The following is a 26,570-nucleotide window of genomic DNA, read 5'->3' on the forward strand; positions in this document are numbered from 1 at the left end:
TGGTCTTCTGCTTTAAAATTCCTCGTGTATCACCTGTGTAACTACGTAACGCTGAATCACAATTTTTTTTGGAATCACCTGAAGCCATGATGAGGTAGGTAGTGCCTGCTGCTGTCGGTACATGCACTCCCTGGGGTGTGGGTGAGCACAGGCACCCTGCTGTAGGAGCATTCCTGGGACATTTCTGCTGTCCGGTGCATGCACACACATTCACAACAGCAAATCTCGCTGCGCACAGAATTGTGGCTGAAGTAAACAGTCATATTTCATGTTCATTTGACTGCCTGTTCCTGTTGCTGTTTAGCTTTGGCAGGAAATTCAAAGTAATATTCTTTGGAAGCTTCTCCAGAAACGTTTTGCCTGGAATTCACAACTGTTGGAAAAAAACACTGGTTTCCAGCTGAACTTCCTTGAAGCCTTTGTGTGGGTAAGTGTTTTGTTTAGCATATTTCTTTACAGGCTGTTTTAGAGCTGCTCAGGATAAGGGGTTGGGGCTTGATTTAATGAAGGCATAAGGCATTTAAGCAGGTCATGCGAGACCGGAACTGATGACTTAACCCATCACGTGAGGCCACAGCCATGCTTGGGCTGCTCACTCCTGTGGAGGTGCCTAAACTTGTCAGGCGTTTGGTTACTTGCCCAAACTGGGCATGTAGTGTGTTAACAGGCACTGTGAAGTGTCCAGGAGATCTGCAGCTGGGCTGCGGGACCTGTAGGAGACTCAAGTGGAACCCAGAGGCCTGGATACGCAAGGGCGTCTCGAGTGGGGCCGGGTGTTGTGGACGTCTGGATTGAGACCTAGGCATGCTGCTCTGCTTGGCTTGATGCTTATTTTTTATTTTGCCTTGGAAAGTGAAGCAGCCCTGCATGCTCTGCCGTACGTGTGCCCAAAGCTGCTGTGGTGGGCACAGCACCCTCGGGTTGTTCATTGAGCACCCACAGCTAGCTTATGTGGGAGTTAGGGCACTGCTGGGGAAAGATAACTTTGAGCTCTGTGGGCTAGGAGAAGTACATCTCGACCTCCCACAGGTCAGGTTAAGGGCTCTGACCCACAGACCTGTCTTCTCCAGGATGCTGTAAAGAGAGAGTGTCTGTAGCAGCTGGACTCAGCTGTTTTCAGTGCTGCTGTGCCACCCACTGAGTGCCAGAGCTGAGATGCAGGCACCTCCTGTTGAGAAAACAGGAGTGTGTTCTAGGAGAATGATGTTGTTGGGAAATAGTGTTCTGGAATCACTTGAATTTAGCCTAAATGGCAATGGCTTCTGAGGTGCCTAAGTGCTTTTTTGGATCCCAGCCACGCCATGCTGTATAACACCTTGTAAGCCTTTCAGGTCTTGTTATCTCAGCAACAGGTCTTCATCTCTTGGTGGCGTGGGGCGAGGGGGAGGGTTTTAGTAGAAGGTGAGAAAGAAGGCAAAATGGGCTCTTTGTGTCGTTTATTAGTTTAATTTTCCCAGGTTGGCAGCTGGCTCTGACATAGTAACCATTACTCTTCCTGTTCCAGTAATACTTTTTTTTTTATTTTTATTTTTTTTCCTGGACATTATCCCACCAGTGCTGGGAAGGTTGCAGTAATATCATGTTTCTCAGCGTGGGTATGTCACTGCAACTTGGAGAGACTCTGTAGTAGTTGTCTCATCTTCTGCCTGGTTCCTGGCCATTATGGGTTGGTCAGAAATAACGCTGCACACCCAGTCTACATGCTTTGCTACAGGAGTGGAAAAAAAAAAGAAAAAAAAAGACTGCAGTGCAGTGAGGCATTAAAGAAAATATTAAAGGCAAATCACTCTTCTGGTATCACTCAGTGGCAGTCCCATTAAACTCTGAGAAAATGACCCTAAATGCTTAAAAAAAAATAAATTGTTAAATAAGAATTCTGTAAGTTAGGTTAAGTAAGAAAAAATAAAAAGGCAAAGAAAAACAGAGGCAAACTGATAAAGAGATCTGAGAAGCAGGAGAAATACAGAATACAGGAAGCAGGAACAGAATACAGAAAGCAGGAGAAATACAAGAGAATACAAGACTTGAAGCACCTCCTAACTTGAATTGCTTCCATCCACTCACATTGCCACGCCTGGAATGATCTCCTCAGATTTGCTACCTGTATCACCCTGGGAGCCTGAAGTACTCTGCTCCCTCTGTAACACCTCCAGCCTTAGCTGAGCTGCAGAGCCTAGCTCCAGCTGTCTCAGCCAGCTGAATTACAAAGCTGTATTGTGGGATCTGAATATGATTGCACACAGGAAGGACTGGAAAAAACAGTTTCTAGAAATTGATTAGCACTATTCATGTGGCTCACAAAGTCTGAATAGAAAGCTCCTTTAACACATTTGGTGCCAATTACTAAACATCTCATTATACAATAGGAGAGAGATGTCTGGAATGAGTTCAGGGAAGGGTGGATAGACTAGATTGTCTTCTCCAGGTCTCTTCCAGCCCTCTTTTCTAGCACACTGTGACACGGAATCTGACCCCTGAGAAATGATGGAGCAGCTAGAGAGTAGCATGTGCTTCCATGGGAAGAGACCAACTTCTACCCAAGTACTAGGAAAGATTTATGGTGCCAGAAAAGCTAAGAGCATCTGCTTTAATAGATAAATAAATAAATATTTTTGATAAGGAAAAATCAGGCCTAGTTCTAGTCTTGCAGAACGTTTTGCATGACTAATTAAAACATTACTTTAACTCCAGTCTGACAATATTTGATTTGGTTCTCATTTATTCCTCCAGTTTCTGAGCTTGTGTACTTTGTAAATCTCAGCTGCAATATAAAGCTACAAGCTTTCATCATGCTAGCCAACAGGAACTCTAAAAGCCAGAGCGCAAATAAACAGGACCCAAAACATGTTCTATTTCTAGCACCATCTTTACAATTATCACATTATTTCACTTTGAAGTTGACCATTCATATGTATAGAAATATGAATTGTCCATGTTAATCTGCTCACTCTAATGTCTATCCTTTGAAGAGTTAAGATTCAGTCATTTTCTGTATGAAATAATCTTTCTCTGTCTGTAGCGCTGCCCTCTCAAATCTAGTGCAAAACCTCTGCTCTTCTCTCAATAGCAGCTGCTGATTGGAATCACAGTTCTCATTTCCCGAGCTACGTAATCCTGCTAGTTAGTTCATAGACCTACTTTCTTAGCACACTGTATCCATTATACTAGTGTTGTCCCCATTTTTAAGTTTGTGATTTTTCATCAGGCTGATAGCATCATGCTCAGAGACAGTCTCTCTTGCTGTGAAGAGATCTGTTTGTTATAAGGAATTATGTGGCTTCAGGAACGACATGTATCTAGCTTAACCGTATTAATTACCTTGTGCTGTGCTTGTAAAGTGATCATAATAATGCTTATCGTGATCTTAGTACCATTATCGCTATTTTGCGGATAATGGAAACGAGCTGGAGAAGGGCAAAGCTCAATGTAGGGCTCTGGAGCAGGCCATGCTGCTTGTATTTTCCCTGTGTCATTTAAACTGTAAGCAGCTTGGAGGAGGAGCTATCCAAGCAAACTTCGGATGTGTTTGTCTTGTGAATAAGAAGGCCTTTCTGTGAAGTTACAGGAGGATTGCCTTAACTGTCAGGCCATGACTCCTGGAACAGAGGACTCATTCATCACAGTGGCTGTTTTGCCACCTAAAGTGCCAAACTCCCCCTGCTTGACAATTTACTATTCAAACTGGGACTTACAGCTTTTTAATGATGACTTGATTACTGAAATTCCATCATCAGTTGAATGTCGCAGTAGATTTTCCTTATCAGGTGCTGTAAGCAAAGTTCTCCTCCCCAGTTTGTCTAGACATATCCTTTAGTGCATTCAGCCTCCAAAAAGGTTGCTTTCTTGGACTTTGCGTAGAAAAGACTATCTAAAGGATATAGTTTTCTTCAAATTGCACTCAACACATACACATATCTTAATGATATATGAGATGATTAATGATATATTAATGATATATTAGGATGATTCCTTCCATTCATCATGCTTTACAGTAGTAGAGAGATATGTGGCTCACAGTGCCCACAGAATGATTAGTATAATAGGAGAAAGTATGCACTCTGCAGAAAGACACAATTTCAATCTAAACTAGTTGAACATTGTGTTCATCTGCAAAACGTTTGTACTTATAATACACTAGAGGCATTCATGTAATATTTCCCACAAGCAATTCCAGAAAGCATGACACTGCAGTTCTCTTCTATGAAAATCCCTCAGGACTACAATAATCTGATCTCTTCCAAGGGATTCATAGAGTTGTTCTCCTCTAAAGCCCACTACAGCTCCAAGTACTGAATTTTCTCGGACAGGCTGTGCTGAAGACTCCAGATTGATTAGGCTGTTGATGACGCAGGAGGCTTTGCTGCAGTTTGTTTGTTCTGGGATTAGCTAAAATTAGAAGTTGACCCTATGTTCCTGAGCTAATTTAAAGGCAAAAATACATTTTACTGATTCTGTTGATTTTTCTGGATATTTGGTCTCTTATGTCAAAACTAAGAAGGTATCTTCCTTGAGTTGTGAGTTAGGTCTTACATGATTTTGAAAAGAAGGTGTCTGGGCCAACTGATATACCTACAAGAAAAAACACTGCAGTTTCCAAGATAAGTGCTTATGATGCTATGTTGTACACCTAGAGATAATTAAAATTGGGTAATTTGAAAGACCAAGAAGATGTCAAAGCCTTGTTTCAAATGCTTGAAAACGGCTGGATAAATTCTATCAGTGCTGACAAGCCTTGGTCTTTTAACAATTCAGCTGTACCAAAATCAAGGGAAGTTGGCTATTGTTTGCATCTGTGGATGGTCATGATATCTGAAAAACAAGTAACGTCAAGATTGAATGCTAAATCTTTGATAACAACAGGTGAAGAAGATCCATTATGGATATTTCAAAAAGTACCTGAAGTTTAAAATACTGAAATTGATACCCTGGAAAAGGGTCTATTTTCACAGGCTTTTCCTTAATTTCAGTTTTGGTTTTCTCAGTGAGCCCCCCAAAACATATCCAAATCAATGTTTACTTCTGAAAATGTAAACTGATTTCAAATTTCTTTGATACCTCTTACTAGAAACCCTTTAGGAAAAAAATAATGTAGTTGAAGTGCCTGCACCCTATATCCAAGCATGTTTTTTTTTTTTTTTTTTTTTTGGGGGGGGGGGGGGGGGGCTGCTGTCTTATTTTGACATATGTGAAGCCAGAGGTGAATGAATATGAGGTATGGCAAAAATAATATTTTCTCTGTTTGCAGTACCTTTCTTTCCAGACTCTGAGACCTTTACGAAGATTTAACTCCAGACACTGACTGGCCAGGAGATGGTGTTAGTGGTGTACTATAAACAGACAACATGTGACATAGGAAAGCAAGATGACTAAGTCATACGAAATTTGGTGATCGTGTCTCACCCTCACCTGAGTGCTGCCCCATCACTTGAACCTTCCATTGGCCTGTTCCAATTATTTGTGTTATCTATAATGATAATTATTTAGTCTTTTTTTTTTTTTTTTCTTTCTTCTCTCAACACAGCAAGCAAGTAATGATATAAAGGCAAACATAATCTCCTTGAGTCACCAGGGATACATTAATTGACTAGTAATGTAGATTATTATCTGGTAATTTACAATAGACTAGATCAAAGCCTATGTCACTCAGGAATAGCAGATATGAGTGAGAGAAGTCATCCAGACCTTTTTGAATTTGGTTCAAAATATTAATCTTATGGTGAATAACAGCTAGTTTGGAAAGATGTTCCCTTCTTCTTTCAAATCCTCTCAGGAGCCAACTTAGCTGAGATCTTCAGTTACAGAGTGACCTCAAACCTTTCAGTCTCCTTTCCTACCAGCTTAGTTAATTCATGTGCCTTTGCCAGCTCCTCTCCACTTTCCAGTCTTCATTTTCCTCTAGTTGCAACCCTTACAGTGCATCCAATATGCTGCTAAAACCACATCATGCGCAGTTGTTACTACGTAATGTCACCTTCTGGGAATGTGGGTTGGCTTCTCGTCTTCACAACCCCCTGACTGTTTCTCTCCCACCACCCTTCTGTTTGGTTACTACTCCCATTGAGCTCTGTAAACATTGGTACTCATGTGGTCTCCTTCGCTTCTTGACTTTGTGCTACTTAAATGCACCTCTGTGTAAGGCTCTGTTGGTAAATCTTTCTCTCCAACACTCCCTCATTTTGTGCAGAGTTTCCATGGTGGTTTTATCCTTGTTCATTTGCTTCTTCTCTCACTGTAGGTAATCCAGGCAAGGCTCTGTGGCCAGGGAGACAGAGGTTGGTGTTGGGTAGTAGATGGTGATCAGCTATCATAGCTCCTTGGCACCAGGCTGTTGCTGTGATCCCAGGTTATCTATGTGTGGTTTTGCACTTTATCATCTATTTTAATCATTACCATCCAAAGAGAGGAATAAAGGCTTTTATTTGGTCCATGTTACTGCGCAGTTATAGCCAGCCTGGACCATCAGTCCAGCTATGTTCTCATGAAGTGAAGTGAGGAGGCCAGCTACAGCCTGAGTTTTGCTGTTTAGAGGCCACAGAAACTCAGAGGAGAAAGAGGGAAACTGCATCTTGGTATTTCATTGCTTTGTCTTCATCAGAGAGGTTTCCAGGGCTTTGCAGGGAGGCGTTTGCATGGAGACTTGCCCCAGCCTTCTCTGGTGCATGGTCTGTTCACCTCTCATTTTGCATGGGTGGCACAAGAAGGGGCAGCTCCTCTCATCCTCTTATCTTTTATTTGTCTGTCCACACCAAAGTTGAGGCATCCTGAATAATGCACAATATAGTTCTTGTGCAGATAAATGCCTTCATAATTGTTTCTAAATGCTGTATATAGCCATGTTATCTACAATAATTATTATCTTTCAGATTTAACATACCGGACAAAGTGTCCTAGATGGCCTGGGAAAAGAGCCATGAGGATTAAAGGCCACTGAGATCAATCATGCCGATGGTTTATTTATGTGGTTGACTATTGTGATGGTATCAGCTTTTTCTGCTTGGCCAGTATAGTCTAATTTATATATATATATATATATATATATATATATATATATATATATATATATATATATATATATATATATTTTTTTTTTTTTTGAAATGACATAGCTAATCTATTCAAAACTTCATATCTATTGTCTAAAATCTTAATTCTACAGGGACTTGGCACCTAAATATCTTTAAAAAAATGATCTAGGTGATTTAGATGACTAATTGATATTTTTCAAGAAAAATTATTTAGGAGTTGAAATCCAGTGATTTAAAAGATTGCAAAACTGATAGTCCTCTTGCCATTGTTATTCAGCATTGGAAACTTCTCCATCTGTATTTGCCAAATAAATCTCTTGCACTTTGAGTTTCATGCAAAACAGCTTTTCTGTCTTTCAGAAAGTACTTTTTGCAATGAAGCTACTTTGCATGCAGTGAGACTGCTTTACAATGAGGCTACCGATCCCACCATCAGTCCTTCAGATTGTTCTTCATCCTGTAAGTACAGAGAGCCTCCACTATTCCTGAGGGCAATTTCTCAGGGCAGTTGCCCTGAAGGGTATTGGCAGAGAGGGCTATTATGAAAAGCAGTGTTTACTCCAAAGGTAATCTATAACCCTTATGTTATTTTTGAAATGAGAACCAATAGGGAAACAATGCCTCTGTTGCACGGGGAGAATATATCCATACAATACATCAGTATTTCCATAGAGTCATTATTTCAGCTTTCCACCCAAATTCTGTACAGAATGAATAAAGAAATATTACAGTGTTCTTCAGGGTGAAAATGTCTACTTATTCAGTAGATGTCTTTTTAAGGGCTGGTCTTCAAGAAACTGAAAAGGTATGAGAGCTTGAGGGACAATTGTGTCCAACAAAGGACCGTTAGCATAGAATTAGATATTAGCGTATGAGAATGTGGGAAAGCAGAAAAAAAGGCAAGTGTGGTGTAGGTACCCATATATGGAATCATAAGGAAAACAAGGATAGAATTCAGGAAATATTTAATCAGTGGTTTGACCGTGTCTACAGCTCAAGCTTGGTAAATAAGTGACTACTCAAGGTAAGGTGCCAGAATGGGAATATTTTTAACAGGCTACTGACTGTTATGTTAAAGGGACCTTGTAGTGTCGTGCCTATTTAAAATTTAATCTTAAGAAATTGCTTGGGTGTCACAGCATCATGTTTTGTTAAAATACTTTATTAAAACATCTTATTATTTTCACCAAACTGACTGTGAATTGAGAAATCTATTGATTACAATTTAATTTAATTGTTACAAGTGCCCAATGATAACATTCAGGAGATGACCATCCTCATACCTGTTGTTGCAATAACGATGTTTTACAAAAACTGTTTTGGAAAAAACACACACACACACACACACACAAAAACTAGGGTTATCATCAATATGTAATTATGATAATGAATTATGATGGCCTCAGTTTGCCTTCCTGTGATGCCAACGGAAATCTTTGTGCCTATCCAAAATGTGATGAGTCTTTAGGTGGCATTTACAGTAATAATAATAATTAGACAGTTGTTAGGATAGCATTATTACTTTATAGCCCTTGGACTGATTATTTTAATAGTCCATGTGCATGGACAATACTTCCCCTTATTTTAGAGAGTAAGGACTATCAGAGTTACCCAAGCTCATGGCTTGAGCTGGAGTATGAGGAGCACATCTGGCCGTGCAGTGGTGGAACTGATCTCCACTCATCCAAAAATAACAATGTCATAGAAGCATTTTTTTTGTTTCACAGATGTTGAATGTGAAAAATACTTCTGATAAATTGGAAGAAACTCAGGAAATAAAGAACATTTTGCATTAGCTGGCTACATATATTAAACTGTGTAAGTGCCTGAGTAACACCACACTTTTCTGGTTGTTTTGCAATCAGAACTTTTCTCATCTTGATTTCTGCATTTTGCTTTTCTTTCAGTTCACATACTTATTGAACTTAACATTGTTGGCTGCATCTATTTAGATATAAATTAATGTGAGAGGTTCCATTGTTTTTCGATTATATCGAAAATATATATATATATATATATTTTTGTCACCTTTATTGAGTGTATGTGTACATATCTACACAAAAAATACCTTATCATTTTGGAAATGGAATGAGTCCATTTTTTGTTCACTCCCCTCTTTTTGATGGTGTTTAAAAGCTTACAAGATTGGCATCAACATTGCAGTTGGTTAAATGGCCCCGGTGACACTTCAATCATGGTTAAACAGATTCTGTTGTAAAAAAGGCAAAGAAAAGGAAACCATAGGGCTTTGTTTAGAGAAGGTTCTGAAGTATGTGTACAGATGAAGAATTAGTGTGTCAAAGCAAGCTGGACAATTCTGGAATGGTCTGGCAAGCTCTGAGGCAGAAGGGAATTTAGCAGTTGCGTGCAGATCCTGACAGTTCAAGCAATTCCAGTTTTAAAATTGTAGAAAAGGAGTATGGTTTCTTTTAATCATTGTGGAAGGCTCAGAGAGGCAGAGGTGAAGGAGAAAGGGGCAGGCTGGTCAGTTCAGGCACTAATTAGGGTCAAGGTCTGTTGAGGAAGTTAATGAGTTTCTAAATAGCCAACTAGCAGCTGATAGGGAGGGGAAAAATAGCCTCTGCATCCTGTTTTTATTTCTGCCCTAAAGTGAATGATACTTTTAGGAGAACTAGACAGGTTCTGTAGTCAAAAGTCTACTAGGAAATATTTTCATCTGTTGTGAAATGTTTTTCGTACACAACATAGGGAAAATTTGAGAAAATTTTTAACCTGTTGAGATTGGTGATTATTTACATGAGTATCCCTTGAGTCTTGCTGCCGTACTCAGGATAGGACATTTTGACTCATTTTTGCTGTTGTGGTCTCTCTGACCCTGCATTTGGCTGTGCTTCTGAAAGTGTCTGGCATGACTGCTTGTGTTTGCATTTCTCCCCCACCTTTGTATGCCAGATAGCTTTTGCCATCTTCCTGACCTTGCTGGGTAAACATTGCACTAGCACAGCTTTTGCATGGCATTCATTTTTGAAAAATGTCAAAAGGTAAAAGAAATATGAGCAGGTAAGTGAATGATGTGTGTGTATATATATATATATAATATATATACTATATATCTTATATATATCTTATATATAAGATAGGAGGTCAAGTTAGCACAAAGACCAGAAAATTGCCATGAAGGGGTGTGGGCTCTTCTTTAGTGTGTGTATGATGCTGAGAAGATATGTTATCCTGAATCAGGACATGGGTACATGCCTGCTGGGATGCGTGTTGGGTTGTGGGTGTAAGTACACCCATTAGCTAAGCACCCACCTGCGGATATCTGAATCAACAGTGCAGCAACAGTGAGGATTTACTTACTGGGGTTCTCCTCTCTAGAAGGGCCTGGTCTTTCCAAACCACTTGCACAGATAACTTGACTATATCAATTTTGTTCCCCACAGGACTGTATGCTACTCATGTCTAATAGATATTTAATAATATGCATGGGTTAAGAAAAATATTTTATCTGCTGTGAGATTCTCTTTCGTTTTCTCTGCTTTACCTCCTGATGGATCTTCATCAGGAAAGACCAGTGCATTTCTTTCAAGTTTGAAATGTTTGTCGTTCCTGTGGTGGCTCGTTTCTGAGTCACGTCTTTTCTAATCACCATAAAAGTAACATTAATATAGCAACAAGCAATTAAAAACTCCAGCATCTATTTGGCCCACGCTATCAATTGAGTGTGATTCCAAAGCGGTAATTAACTCTGCAGTGTTTGGAAGTTTGTTGTATCCGCCAGCTGACTCCCCTATGCTGAATTTCTGCTCTCTGTTTTATTCTTATGGAACTGAGCAGGTACAAAAAAAAAAAAAAAAAACAAAAACAAAGCTTAAAACCGTGACATTTCTTGACTGCACATCAAGGAGGCCAGGACCTCTCCTGTGGTGTGGTTGCATGTCTCCTGCTCTTCTTAAAACAACCTGCAACTGTGGCTTAAGTTTTATTATCCTACTATTGAAGGCGTTAACTATTTCCAAAACAAATTGTCTGCCACCTTCCCTTTGAAAACATATCTCTCCCACCTATAAATCAGGGAGCTGTTAATTCATTTGTAGATTATGCTCTGCTGTTATGTGATAGCAATTGTTTTGTCATAGATGTAATGGCCTAAGGATACTGCTTTACTTGTGTCATGTTCATCATCCTCTTGTAACTGCTTTTGGTTAATAATCTTTGGCTCAGGAACCTGGTTAGTGGACAAAATGACTCAGTGCCAGCACTTATATGAACTGGCTATCTAAATAGGATACAGCTTACTGTATAGGCATAATTTCATGAATTTCAATATTGTTCCCTTTAAATAAGCAGATGAAAGGGAATTGCCAATGAGTCATGTGTTATTTGCAGGTTATTGCCATCTAGACCCTGGTGCCAAGGAAACTGATTTATGCTCTGTTATTACTGTGTTGTTCTTGCATTGTGCAACAGATCAGTTCCAAACATAAATACATCGAGTAGCCTGTGCATAGGAATAAAACCTGTCACATTTAGGTATATGCACATGCTAGCCACCTTGCCAGGGAATCACAAGTTTCTTTAGATTTTTCATTTTCTGATGGTTGCACTTTGATGCAATTTTATTGTGTTGCCTTTTTTTTTTTTTTTTCCTCATTTGGCTGCTTCACATTTAAGGGCAACTTTCAAGAAGTGACTTGAACAGAACATTATGGATTAGTTTTGAAACTCACCGTGCTCATTTGGGTCTCTTGTATATTTTTCAGCCTTGGGTGTGTTTGGCAGTGGCATAAACTTTTGGGAGGACATAATTTCATCTTGACACCAGGATTCTGCGGTCAAGGTATGCTTATTTTTGTATTGGTTATGGTTTTTTTTTTAGGTGTAAAGGCAGCATCACTTATGTTCCACTGTTGAACCTCTGTTTTTGTATGGAACACATTCCTGTTTTTTTGTAGTTCCTTGTGTTCAGGCTAGGGGCACTCCGAGAATTTGGTGTAGGTGAAAGATCTTTTGAAAAGCCTGTGTGTCCAGTTCAATGATTTTTGCAGTGCTTTGGACCTCTCCTAAGGCTCACTAGGTGATTTGCAGAATGGTTTCTCTAAAACAACTTCCAAATTCTTCCAATTCAGTTGGAGACTACTCATAATCAAACACCACTATTGGCTTTATCAGTTCACAGATAGTGCTGGGAGGGTTAGTCATTCGGAAGCAGATCCTGCCATCAGTTTTACAGAAAACTAGGCAGCAACTCATTCAGTATTGCACTGGTTGAAAACTTTGGCTTTATATTAGCTTAAGGACAGTGTGAAAGACGTCATTACATGCAGTTTCTTTTTAGCAGTCCCTAGAGGCTTTTTAATTTCTGAAGTCACTCTGTATAAGCAGTGTTGCAGGGACAGAGAACAGTCCTTGGGCACAGACCAGCGGGGTGATCACAGGCACAGCATACCACCCTGTGTGCCTTTGGCTGCCCTTCAGCCTCTGCCTTGTATTTTTAGCTTGCAGTCTCCTTAGTGGAAGAATTGTCTCTTCTTGCTATATTTGTAGCATGTTGAGCATAGTGGGTGGATCAGCAGTTGTGTCCACTCCTTCTCTGGTCTGTAATAAAAAATAAATATTCAGAAATGATTCCTTAATTGTCATTAATGAAGACTTTGTTTCCTAACAAGTACATGACAAGGCCTCCTTGTTTAAGGGAATTTGTTTGAGCTGTTCCTGACATGGATGTCTTTGTCACACAACAGGTGCTTCAAATCACTAATCTCCTGCAGTCCGAGCTGGTATTTATTACTGTTCAATGCCAGATCCTCTTGCTTGGCATAGCAGGGCATACCACACAACCTGCAAGTTGTGCTGGTGAGAATATTTAATCACATATCAGCAGATTACCTATAATTAGCTCTATCACAGCTAGATCCTTTGAGATCTTCAGTGGGAAAATAACATCTACTCCAAGGACTGAAACAACCCTGCAGGGAAGACTGGAGCCCAGCTGCAAAGTATTGCTGGGTTAGATTTGAGCTGGTTAAAGCCTTTGATGATCAGTCTGAAGTTGGATGATCAGTCTGAAGTTGTTTAGAGCTTCATATTTTGAAGTCCAGCTTTGACTTCCTTGAGCTGTTCCAGTGGGTAAATACAAATACATCAGGGCTTTATGCTAGTCCTGTGCTTCTATATAAACTCCCCAATTCTTTGCTTTGTAGCATATGGTCAAGGTTTGCCAATTGGGTTGGGGTTTACCCTGCCCAGCACTAGAAGTCAGTGGGTTGTCTCTATTTTGGCTAGTCACTTGAAGCTGATTTTGTGCTCAGTGCAGAGAAACAGGCTCCTTCAAAGCCTGTTAGGAGTGATGCATCTGAATGTTCAAGTCATCCACTTTGGGATGAGATGAACTCTGCCCTAGAAATGAATGTTTCTTTCCAGAGTGAGGTACAGATATAGATGTCAAAGCTTAGCTGGATGAAACTCACCCAGTACATATGACCTTCATTCCAGGTCAGCTTTTCCTTAGCCTCTCAGTAATCTCTCAGTATTAGTGAGACTAAGTAGGACTTGGGATGAATTTTCTGTGTTGTAGGGGGCACAGAGAAGGCAGGCAGAAAAGCAGAATTTGTCACATCACTTGTATAACTTGTTTGGACCATTAAATTCATTCAAATTTTGTGTTAATTTTTCAGAACAACTCCAAAGGATCATCACTTCTGAGTGTACTAGAGCAACACCTCTACCTTGTAGCCTGTTGGATCCCTTGTAGGTCTAGCACGTGGCCAGGGAAAGAGAATCACAGCTCCCCTTGAGCTAGAGTTGTGGTTACAATATTGTGTTTACAATACATGCAATATCGTCCCAGGTGGTTACCTCCTCTGGGTTAAAAACCCACAATGCTTCTCTTCATTGCTATTTCAGACTTTCTCACCTGATTAGCACCAAATGTGTTCTCACATATTGGAATATCTGCTAACCATACCATAGCTGCAACTGGATTTTCGTGAGTACTGGTATGTAATAATCTAATTTCTTGTAAGGGATACATTTAAAAAGACTTAAAACTGAACCTTCCCACAACTGACAAAGCTGCATCAGGATCGCTTTTGTGTCTTGAAGATTAAGTGAAATGTGTATGAGAAGTAGGAGGAAGGAGATAGATCTGAGGATGAGAATGATGGTCAAGAACATAGAAAAACAGTCAGGAAAGCTAAACTTGGTACGTGTTTGGGGGCTCATACAAAGAAAAAGAAAAGATTTCTTAATGAAAATGTAAAGAAAATTAAAAAGCAAGTTAGAAGTTCACTACTTAATACGGAAAGAGGTCAAATAGCAGATGATAAGAAAGTGCAATTATTCAAGGATTTCAAATTCCTTGTGTCCAAAAGTTTAGCAAAATTAATTCTAACTGTGGTAGGAGCTTAAGTGGAAAACAAACAAACAAACAAACAAAACAGAAATAACAGGTTAAATAATATTTTATAGCATTTATATAGAGAGAACCAGAATCTGAAAAATATGCATTAGAATATTTTAGTTACTAGCTAAAGCACTCCCTGAATTGTTATTTGCAGTAGTTATGGAAAATGGAAAGACACAAGCCATTTTGGCCTTCTCAGCATTATTCATGAGTAGATTTCCATCTCTACTGAATGGTGAACAGTGGAACTTAGTTTTTCCTTCCTCTTATTCATGTATAGATTTCCTTCTTTCTAACATGTAGTTAAAATGTATGATCCATGTGAGCCTGCCATTAAGAGAACTGAAACCATACATGCATAATGAATGAGTTAGAAGTGAATTTCAAGTTTTGCATCTTGCTTCCTGTGAGTAATATATACTGTCACAGGCCCACAGGCCTCTTTAGCATCAGTGAGATTCATCTCCAGAAACAGAACTGTTCAACTGAACAAATGTTGAAGGCCAGGACTTGAATTTATGTCTATATTATCTATTTATGTTATTTATAAATGCATCATAGTTGTGTGTATGTGGAATTTGTCTCTATAAAAAGAACAGAGAAAAGTTAGTCTGTGTTGACAGATTTGTACAAAGATTTCTTAAAGAGAAAACAGAAATGGTTGCCTATTCAGAAATATCATATAGAGCCCTGGAAGACACATTTCAGTGCCTGAACTTCTATCTCAAGATCTCTCTTAAGGTGCACTAAGCCAGGGAAGACGTTGCACAACATACAGCATAGCCAAGGCTTCTGGCACACTTTGGACAAAGAAGACAGGAAGTATTCAAATTACATCTCTCTTGAAACAGAGCAACGTCACTGATAACACATTGTCAAACCGTGAGCTGATTGCCCATCTCCATAGGGCAGTGTTGCAATATTTCTGAGCTAACATCTTCATTTTCCAGTGAGTGACTGGGACAAAGTTGTTTGTAATTTGGTATAAAATTAGATTTGAACTACAATAAAAAGTCCCATAAAGGCTAATGTTATATAATACTTGGCATTTTTCAGGCAAAAATACCTTACTGGCTCTAGTGCAAGGTGTTGTTAAAATGTGTTAAGAACATTTTAGAATTGATTGGCTCTCAGATCTGACTAAACCATGTTAAGGTTAGTGTATTAAATTAATCTTAAAGTTCTTGTTGTTTGCTGATGAAATAGCCACAATGATATTTCAGCATGGAGATTTGAGAGGTAGAGACTGTAACTTCCAGGAGTTGTTTGAATAGGTGTATTGTGTGAAACTAGCTAGCATTATTGTGCCATCAGTTCCAGTCCAAGCCCTTTGATTGAAGCCCTAAGCTTGAATCATCACCAGTAAAAAATAGAAATTTATGAAATACGTGCTGAAAACTTATTTCATGGCATTGCTGCAGTGATGCTGCTGCAGAGTGTCTTTGGCCTCTGGAATTCCATGACATTTCTTTCTTGTTTGCCTTCTCAGTACCTTCATTGGTGACAGGCTTTCTGTCATGAGGACTTTGTCTACATATCTAGAACTTAGTGTTTTATCTCCGAAATAAAGAATAAAACACAGAAGTTAATTTAGAAACTAAATGACTAAAAAAAAGGAAGACATTTCTTAGATGAAATCTAAAAAAGATTACTGATTAAGCTCATTGAGCATGAACATTTATTGACCAATAAAATGATGAGAGAGAGTAATGCATTAGAAGGCTGATACACGATAAAAAGAAATATTTAGATAAAACTGGAATATTAGGTGTTGTAAGGGAAAAGATGTCAACATAGTGAAAACACGACTTTTCATAGCCAAATGTTGTCCAAACCCAGTATTAACTTTGAGCAATCAAGCCTTGCTTATTTCTCTTGGCTACTAAGCAAAGCAGCTGTAAAGACCACTGAGGCAATGTCCTGGGTGTTTGTTAAACAAATGTCAGTGGATTATACGTGTCTATCTCTTCAAGGAATTAGCATTCAGCAGTCTTAAGGGCCTCTCCAAATAATAGCTAATCGTCTTTCCCAACATCCTACCAGGTAGGAAGGTATTTTGTCATTTTAGAGATAACAATAATTATAAACATGTTAATACTTTCTGGCTGTATGGTATCAGATGGGAATCATAAATGATTGTATAAAGAAGAGGGTCATTCCCTCGTTTGTGTCAAAGCAGGTGTGTAGAGGTTATGGACTAAGGGGTGTGTAATGTGTTACTCGGACAACAGTAGGTACCTTTATGGGAGAAGCAACAGGTGACATCCGTCCAGCTATCAGCCTGAACTTACTCATGGCAGGTGTTAACATGCCTGTGTCCCATGCAGAAATCTCACAGCTGGCTTCAGTAAACAAACAAGATCACATACATATATTCATATCATCAACTTGCATGTAATGCATGTAAACAAGTACACTTTGCTTCTAAATTAATTTCAGGTATAAGTCTCTTTGAAAGCATGTTCCGATAGTCTAACAAAAAAAAAAAAAAAAAAGCATGAGAGGGCTAGTGACATCTTAATCTAATAAAACTAGACACAGTTTTACGTTCATATGGGCAATGGGAAAAATACAGTCTTACTAGGCGCTCTATGTCTTAAATAGAAATTTAGAAGTCTTGTTATGAAATATATTTATCTTGACAGCCAGAGCGTTTGATGTGGACCAAAAGAAGCTGCTATGAGCCAAACACCTGTTCATTACAACCATTGGTTCCTTTCCAATAAAGCCTCCAAGATGGGAATTCTTGATGACTTTTTTAGTAGCCTAAATGTTTTAGGAATGGGGCTAGGTGTTGATTTATATAGAAATGATTGATAAACACCTACTGATCAAGTGCTTGTGAAGTCAGTGTAATGATCTGTTCTGCTTCAAACTTCTGACCTGAGATAACCCATATAATCTCTCCTCTTTACTTGGGTGTTGTAAGAATAGCTGTATGTTCCTATGTATTTGGGCACAGTAGTGGGAGCCATGTAAATGTCTCAGCAAGGCAGATAAAACAGCAGGGGACAGAGATAATCCCTGGCACATCTCCTGGGTACCTCCCCTCTAAATATGAATCATGCTTCATGAAGGCAGATGTAATTTCTGTCCTTGTTCATGACATTTGTCAGCACTGGTCAGATGTGGTAAGATGGTGGCTATTTTATCTGTTGTTTTGTTTGTTTGTTAGTTTGTTTTTCTCCTTCCTCTGGAGAGGAAAAGAAAATATAGCTAGAGGTGCCCGTACAGTGCTCAGGACAATAGCAGGCAGAGTGAGGAGTGGGAAATTCATGGTTTGCAAGTCTCCTACGATGAGCAAAGGGAACTGAATTGTTTGGGACAGCTTAATTGAAGTGTTATTTATTTATTTTATTTAGAATTGTGACCTGCTTTACAATTATCTTTTTGTATGTTCCTTTATTGTCACTTTTTAATCAAGAAAGGAAAATCCACAGTTAAAAATAAATCTGCAGAATAATATTTCATAACTATTTGTTAGCTAAAGCAATACAATTAGGATGTTGTAGATGACAGACAATTCTGGAATAACCAGTACAAACAAGCATTAAAAAAATTAAGAGATGAAGATAAAAGGAATTCAGAAGACAGTAAATAAATGCTTCTTCATGTTTTCCCAGATTCTCGTGTACTCAAAGATCCTTAGTTTGTACACAGCAGTTAGGCATGTATATAGAGATATAATGGTGCTTTGCCAATAGTGGGGTGATTTTGCAAGGAAGGAAAGTAGCTTGTATGACAGTATACTGGCCTCCAAAATGTAGGTGGTAGAAACCACTTAGGAAACTATTTCATTAAGGAAAAAAAAAAAAAGTGTTCCAGACTGATATAATTACAGTGTTTTCAATCATGGCTGAATTGGATGTAAGCTGCAGCAAATATTTAGGAGAACACCTTGTTCAAGAAAAGCATCTTTTGGTGACGACTCCATTTTTAAGGGCTTTGACAAATGGAGTTTACTTTTAGTTATGGAATAAATACAAATATCTTCTGGTAAATTGAATTCTCAGCATGGAAACAAAACTAAAAAATGTGTGTGTGTATATATGTATATTTAAACTGGAAATTGAAATGAGGGAAAAGGCATGTTATGAATATTTCTTTTCTTTTTTTTTTTTTTTTTTTTTTTTTTTTTCACTCCCAGAAAACAAAACTGAGCTTTAACCTGGATAATCATGTAAAGAATGTAATTTTTTTCTGCAGAGGTTTGACCTTGTTCTCCATAAAGTCTGTTTTCCTCCTGGGACTCTCCCTCCCCCATCCTTACGTTCTAATTCAATTTTACGAAACAACGCTGCTCCCTGCAAGAAGTAGGATATGACTCGTGGAGCACAACTGCACATACGCATCTTCTAATGGCAGGGATACTTGGCACGGCTCCTGCCCCTCCCTCAGTTCTTCCTCCCATCTCTGTGCTTGGACCAGGGTCAGGTTTTTGCTCACCTCTTACTTTTCAAGTGGATCATCTCCCATACCAAGCTCACTGTAGACCCCCCAGCTGGTCTGTGTTGTTTTTAGCATTTTTTAACGAAGACCAAACCAAAACAACTAATGCTTTCTGTTGAAACATTTGCTTTCTGTTGAAAGAAGAGGGAAAAACAATTGGAAGGGGTGAATCAGGAGGGGTGAAGATTTCAGGTAGTTCTTAAACCTGGTCCTTGTGCTTTGATGGCTAGGGTTTTTAAGTGACAATGTTTAAGTATTCATAAGTGGTTGAGGTTTTGGAGAGATTGAAGCTTAAAACCAGGAAAATCAAAAGGGAAAATAAAAGACCTCAGACTAGTAGGTTAGAAGTTGGATAGGTTGGTCAAGCTATGAAAAAAAAGTAAGAACAAATCTTTCCCTTCTTTGATGTCCCCTGAATGTAGCCCAGATCCATGTTCTTTAGTCATCCACTGCCAATATTTTGTATCATATCAATATTGCCAATAAATATCAATATCAAATGCCAATATCATATTGCCAATAAATGTATCCTTCCAGGCATGATGGTATATAAAATACTTGAGTGTTTTCTAAAGATATAATGTAGCTAAACAGCGATAAACTAGGCATCCCTCAAAAAGTATTTCTGACTGTACAGGTGTGTCTTGCTATGCATGTGAGTCTTGAATTTGAATCTTTTATAGTGGCTGGGATATTATTATTATTATTGTTATTATTATTATTTTGTAGAATACCACTAGAAATTTGGAGAATATGAGTATTTGTAGAATACCAGTAGAAATCTGCAGAAACCAGTTTTTACTGATGTCAAGTGACTGCAATCTGTCCCATCAAATAATCTGTATGGCACTTAAATCTCTGCAGTATAAAGTATCTGAAAGGGGTCTTGGAATGCTCCTTTTGTAGAAAATGAGAATCGTTTATCAAGAAATAGCACCAACTTCAAAAAGTATTTTGAAGATAGTACAGATAGCTAATGGAATAATGTTTCTTGAAGTTAGATTACCTCTATCTACGGGCATGGCTGCCTGAATTTAGATGTACTCTGTGACCTAAGCTAATGCCTGAGATGAAAGCATTGCCAGTTATGATAAAGGGACACTAATAAACTGTGCCCAGAGAAATGGCATGTGTTCCTTATTTGTGCTGAATTTCAGAAAGCTGCAAGGCCCTGGCACCACGAAGACAGGCTCACACATCAAACTTGAAGCATGTGAACAGTGAGTGAAAGAAAGGGATCACAGGAGGAGAGAGGCCCAAGTAACCACAGTGCACAACAATATCTGTTTGCTAATGATCTGTTTGTTTTAGATCAAAAGTTTATTATTGCAGTCAGTAAAGATATGAGTTGAATTGCACACACGTTTTGTGTCAGTGTTGGTCAAAGTTTATATAATTAAGCTTTGGAAAACAGAAGTTTTTACAATAAAGTGCCATTTTTTGGCAGCCTGTTGCATTAAGGCTTACAAACGTATGACCTGCCTACCAGCCACCGAAATTCAGACCATCTCTTGAGGTGCACTTAACATGGAAAAAAAAACCAACTTTCTGCAGGTAGAATTTGCTTTCTGGCACTGCTTTGACTATTACTCAAGATCCTGTCTGTGCCATCGTTTTTTCATCTGTTGGTGGTGTTTGCATTAAGTTGTGTAACTGCTTCTTAATGCCTGTTACGAAAGGATGCATAGATTGCAGCTCCATGAGGTATCCTGCACAAATCACTACTGATAAATGTAAGCATGTTTTCAAAAGTTACTCTCGGTTGAAATAATTTTACCTTGATTACATTGTTCCTACATAGACCAAATGCTTTATTAATTCAGAAGGCCAATATATGTTCAAATGGGCATCAGAAAACATGTAGCTGTGTTATCCTGTAATATAGTGCCTGTTATATTCTTAGCATATAACAACATGATGCAGCTTTCCTGGTTTGGGTGGGAGTTTCACTGCTGAGTTTTGTATTGCCATGACTTTACCCCAAAGGTTTCAGGCTAGATCAGCTAAAACACAATAACATGTAGGCAGAGAAGACATCAGAAGTCAACAGTCACAATGTTTTTTCATTTTACGCATGTTCTTCTGTGTTAGGCCATTTTCTTTTATTTAATCTAATTTTAATTAGCCAACTTGGCATCTGTACCAGGGAAAGAGGACATTGTGCTAACTACAGAGTTTAGCCTGGAATGGAGAAAATTGAAGAGACTTGAGATTAGGGGGAAATCTTAGTTGAAGAAAAAATTAAAAAGTATTTAAATCTAAATCAGGATTGTAGACAGGGTTGTATTTTGCAGTGTTGTTAGCTGTAATAACACTTCTTTCTTTCACTGACATTAATTTAATACTTTGCTGAATGATTAATTTGAATCCCAATAGCAAGCCCCACAAGTTAGATTTAAAGCATTTCTTCACTGCAGTGTCCCATCAGCATATATTTTCTATTGTGCTCCTCTGAAAATGCATACCTTTCTTTGCATGGAGACTTTTTCAGTTCTGAATATCAACTGACCATGTGAATATGAAATGTGTCACATCTATGGTCAGAAGCCATCTTATATATATTTAACAGAGGGATAGATGGAACAGAGGAGTGGAGAGAGTGGGCTGTGCTACTGACAGTGAAGTTGCAAAATGGCATTCAGGCTCGTTGATCATTGGTTGTTCTGCCTACAGATTTTGCAAGTACAGAGATATAGATGACTTTTTCTCAAGATCAATCTGACCCAGGCTATATGAGATTTATCAAGGCCTAGATTAGAAAATAAATCACATTCCAAAATATATTGGCTCTCACTTAGAGGGCTGATCATGAACAGATAACTACGTTAGCACTCGAAATATTAGTTAAAATATAGTTAAAATATGGTGTCTAAGATATTTATAGCTACAATTTGTGATCCTAATGTAAACGAGCTATGAAATCTTGCTTCATCTTTCATCATACTGGGTTTATTGATGATACCTCCTGGCCCAGATGCAGTAACGATCCACCAGAAGAGCTAAAACTGAACAAAGAATGGTCAAAAATGTCTGGATGATCCCATGATGTAGGTTGATAATTCCTTTTTTTTTTTTCCATTAGCCTCTTGAAAGGCTGTTCCAGCAATTACCTCTTAACTGCATAGGAGCCTTTTTCAGTTTCCAGTCTGGCCAATGTTTACTCATTTGCTTTATGTTGTGCCAATTTTACCTTGTAGCTTACACTGGTGTACTTCCCTGTATGGTGCTCTCCCTGAGGGATTTCTAGAAAGGAGCCTCCTTCCTGATCATTGTTTTGTTTTGTTTTGTTTTTAGAGTTAATCACCATGAACTTGTAAAGATTATTCTATTAGCTCTCCTCTGTACCTGTTACAGTGGAAAGTCATCTGCTTAGAAGAATGGTAGCTGCACTGAATGCGGTATTGTAGACAAGGTTTTATACCTTTCCTAATAACGGCAATTTTCAAATAATGCAAAAATATATTCTAGTTGTATTGGAAATACAACTAGATATGGCACTATGTTAGTTGCTCATGGTATTGTCAACTTAAACCCCAACGCATTTTTTGTTTGTTTGATTGTTTGTTTGTTTTACCATTTCTAACTGATCACAATGACTATACTGAATTTAAGTTGTTAGTTTCTTGGAACACTCTTGCATTTCATCCCTTTTATTTTGGTCCCTACGTACATGCAATTTCTCTATAACATTTTTATCCCCGTTTCATTGGCAGTGCTTTCCATGGTGCTTATTTGTTGCTTGTATTTTTTTTTTTTTTAATTTGTTAACTTAGTTACCACGTTCTAAACATGTATATAAGAAATACTGAATAATAACTGCAGGAATATGTATATGAGAAATGTCACGGGTGAAAATGCACAGAAAATTCTTTCACAAGAAAAGCTGGGGAAAAACACTCAGCTTGAGTGGTGGAGCTCAGTTTGATCTGGGAGATGCTGCAGTAACTCTCACTGAATGTGAAGGTAAACAGAAACCCTCCAAAAACTTCTTTTGCTTTGCTCTTGCTATGGAGAGGGAAACAAAGAGGAAAGTGCAGAATAAACATGGTTCCCAAATTTGCGATCCTAAATCTGAAAGACCTGTGGAGCGACTCAGTCCTACGCCCACAAAGAGCTTTACAAAACCACCCTGTCACGCTATGAACCATGTAATTTTCCTGAAGCAATGGTTGACCATATACAAAATACCAAGCTAGTAATATGCACTGACCTTTGATAAAGTGGAAGGGACAGAGCTGCAAAAATATCATTTAGAGAAGATATTCAAGAATTCTGCTATTCCAAGAGAATATCCAGGAATAATTAAGCAATTTAGTAGTCTAGGGTACATGCATAAAAGATTTCTGATGTCAGAAAGGTATAAGGAGCTTAGGAAATTACTAGGTTATGCTTCAAGCATTTTTTTTTTAAAGAAAAAAAAAAAAGAAGTAGGATTTTATCCTGTTGTGAGATGAATATCTGTTATTTAATAACTGAAAGTTACACTTTTGCCCGGTCAGTCAGTATTATTTTCATCAAATGATTACTGATAGCTTGTGAAATCTGGCAGTAGAGTACAATTGTTGGCCTAGGCATAGAACTCAAGAATATTTTTCTGCAGTTTCCAGATCCAGAACTCACTTAAATGTGAGTAGGAAAAATGCTTTTGTTTGGGAAACAAACTGTGGGAAAATTTCTCAATATGATTTAAATGTCAGAATAGAAATGTAACAACCGGTGAAGCAAGATTAGTGCAAAGAGAAGGCTAAAGGCAAAAAAAAAAAAAAAAAAAAAAAAGAAGAGACAACTCATCAGTGTTCATAGTCAATTTTGTAGTGCTGAAACAAAATGTATAGCTTCCTTTTTTTTGTTGTTGTTGTTTATAGATAAAATCGCAATAATGTAAAATTATAGATATGACAACCTGAAGCCTAGAGACCTTGTATTTTTCCGTCAGACTGACTTCTAGAAAAAAAAAGTCTAGACACAACTACGGAAAGTTTAAGTTCAGGTTTACTTTTTGCAGAACCAAAATCAGTGAACTCCTTTCGTTTGCCCAGCTAAATTGGGCAGAGGGTTGTGGGGAGCTTGCATTTTGGAGATGGCTCTGCTCACCTGCAGAACAGATAATCAAACAGGAGACTGGAAAATATGGGGGTTATGACTTCTTCACTGGAATATATCAAATCATAGAATATTCTGAGTTGGAAGAGACCCACAGGAATGATCAAGTCCATGTGGCAGTCTGCATCAGAACCACTGCACCAGGTCAGAACAGACTCAGTAGACCTCCCAAGGTGTTTGCAAAAGATGTCCCAAAAATTGACACAATCTCCCAACCGAGTCTTATGCCTTTCACGTCAGAAGCATTAAGCCTCTTCCAGTGGCCCCACAGCAGCACCTACAACTTGACAGTCGCCTTGTCAGTGCAGTACCAACGCCTGTCCCATGCCTGGGGATGTGATGGCCAGCGGCACCTGCTCCGTGGCTAGTGTCTGACACCACGGCTCTGGGTCAGACACATAAGGGAAATGAAATAGATGAGAAGAAATCATTTGTCCTGAAAGGAGATATAAAGTATAGCCAAACCATTTCTATGTACAGTCTTATCAGTCCATTTCATGGCCATTTGCCAAGGGAGACCTTGGTGGCTAAGGTCCTGAATACCCATAACAGAGGGCAGGGGTGTGACATGGTGTGATTGAAACCCCATGTCATAACCTGTTGTAAAAACTCTTCTGCACTGGTGGTTGAAAGAGCTGTCTGTGATCCTGACTTCCAATATCCACGGTGCTTTAAGTTATGAGATGTGAAAAGCCCTTCTAAAGCCACCTGCTGCAGAGCAGAGCCCACCTCAGCAGCAAAACCCACCTCATTTGGAGATACCGATAAAAGATTTGTCTAGCATCACATGATAATTAGGGGTTGTGTTATTCTAGAACAATTTGCTATCCCTCAAGGATTCCTCCATCCTTTGGAATCCTCAAGGATTCCAATCCTCCAAGGATTGCCATCCCTCACAGTGAATTTGATAAGATCACGATTTTGTGACTTATTTTTATGCTATGCTTTATATTTATTTATATATGTATATATGTATATGTGTATATATATATATATTTTCTCCTCCAAAACGGTCCTCACTCCCCTCAACTCACAGATTTCTTTGATTTCTTTATTTCCATTTCTTGGTTGTTTCTTTGGAGGGTGAGAGTGCAGCTTTGCATTTTTAGAGATGGAACCAAACGAGAGGAAACTGGCCTTCTCACTGTCTTCTGCAGGGGACCTGGCAACAAGTAAAAGTCCTTCGGGCTTGACATAAAATAAAGCCCTTAGTGGAACTTGAAATATCTACAGAAACAAAGCTGACTTTATCCTTCATATAACAGAGTTCTACACACATAATGATTTTAATGATTTACAAATGCATAATATTTTTGATGTATCCCACAGTATTTAAGGCCAATATACAATAAATCAATGTTTCATCTTTGCTATTTTTGAGATAAAATCAACTCTGAGATAAAATCAACTTTGCAAGTATCTTCCACAAGCAAAAGCAGAGAACTGAAATACCTGCTCTTACAAAATGCACCCCTTATTCACCACGGGTGAATAAAGCTTGAAGCTTGAATAGTTATGCTAGAAAATTGCTTGAGATCTGAGCGTGGGAGAATCTCGTTCCAAATTCTGTCAGCAAGTGTCCCTAGATTAAAAAGGATGGCAAATTCATTTGGATACTTAAGATTTTCTGATTTGTAGGTAATACAAGTATGTGTGCAATTGCTTGATAGATAAATGCTGCTATGTTGTCTGTAATTTTAAAAGTTAGTTATACTGGTTTTAATCAAATAATGCTTTCTGTTAGAACAAAAACCATTTTTGTACTGATGTGAGTTCCAAATTCAAGGGAAAAGCAAGGAGCAGGTTGGGCTGAAATGCCCTTATCTTTTCAAGTAGCAAATATGATATTTGAATGAGAAGAAATTACAGAATCACAATGCGCTGTATTACATAGGAGAGAGTCACTGTGCTCTTAATGAATTTTGCTCTTGTTCTCGAGATAAGGGAGATGAAATAGATGAGAAGAAATCATTTGTCCTGAAAGGAGATATAAAGTATAGCTAAACCATTTCTATGTACAATCTTATCAGTCCATTTCATGGCCATTTGCCATTCTCAAATGCTCTTAGTATATTGTATACCAAAGAAAACACTGCTGACATCGAGTCCTGCGACTGCCAAATTGCATATTCATTATTGTTTGCAGTCACGTGAGGTCAAGTCCGGTTACTGCAAACAACGAATCTTTGTCTGCGTCTTTATTCCCTCCTCATGCCGTTATTGGTTTCCTAACTTTTGTAGCACTCCCTGGGCTGAAAGTTTCTTTTTAAAGAGGATGCTGTGTACTCTTTTGTAAACGTGTCTCCATTTCTAAAAGTGACATCATGGGAATTGCTGAAGGCGAGCTGGGACGCAGGACACGGGTAGCCAAGATGTAAAAGAAGTCTCCCTCTTCCCGGCTCCCCCCTTGCCCCCACAGCATCCTGTAGCAAACAGGTACTTTGTTGCACTCCGCTGGATGCTTCTTGAGGAATGTGAACATGGAAAGGACAGAAAAATCTGACAAAAAATGAATCCTACCAGCTCATTCTCATTTACAGGCTGCTGCGCACAAAGCAGTTTGCAGATTATTCACAGAGAGCCAGGGATCTGTTGGTTTGCCATCAAATGCAAATTACCTCGCTGCA

The 26,570-nt window shown here is 38.6% G+C and overlaps 1 protein-coding gene across 3 annotated transcripts in view; it reads left to right on the forward strand.

Annotated features, from left to right (window-relative positions):
- Positions 1–9,904: 9,904 nt before the first annotated feature.
- GPAM (glycerol-3-phosphate acyltransferase, mitochondrial) overlaps positions 9,905–26,570 on the forward strand; it is a 51,513-nt gene continuing 34,847 nt past the window's right edge. The window contains exons 1-2 of one of the 3 annotated variants that reach the window (XM_082764178.1): positions 9,905–10,046; positions 11,750–11,826. In XM_082764178.1, coding sequence (XP_082620304.1) covers positions 10,018–10,046; positions 11,750–11,826 — 106 coding nt within the window. In that variant the 5' untranslated portion in view covers positions 9,905–10,017. Of the gene's footprint in view, positions 10,047–11,749; positions 11,827–13,914; positions 13,985–26,570 lie in introns of those variants that run through there. The other 2 variants (XM_082764177.1, XM_082764179.1) reach the window with 2 other exon arrangements.

Source organism: Aythya marila (genome assembly GCF_965140915.1).
Source record: "Aythya marila genome assembly, chromosome: 7".
In the NCBI taxonomy this organism is placed as follows: domain Eukaryota; kingdom Metazoa; phylum Chordata; class Aves; order Anseriformes; family Anatidae; genus Aythya; species Aythya marila.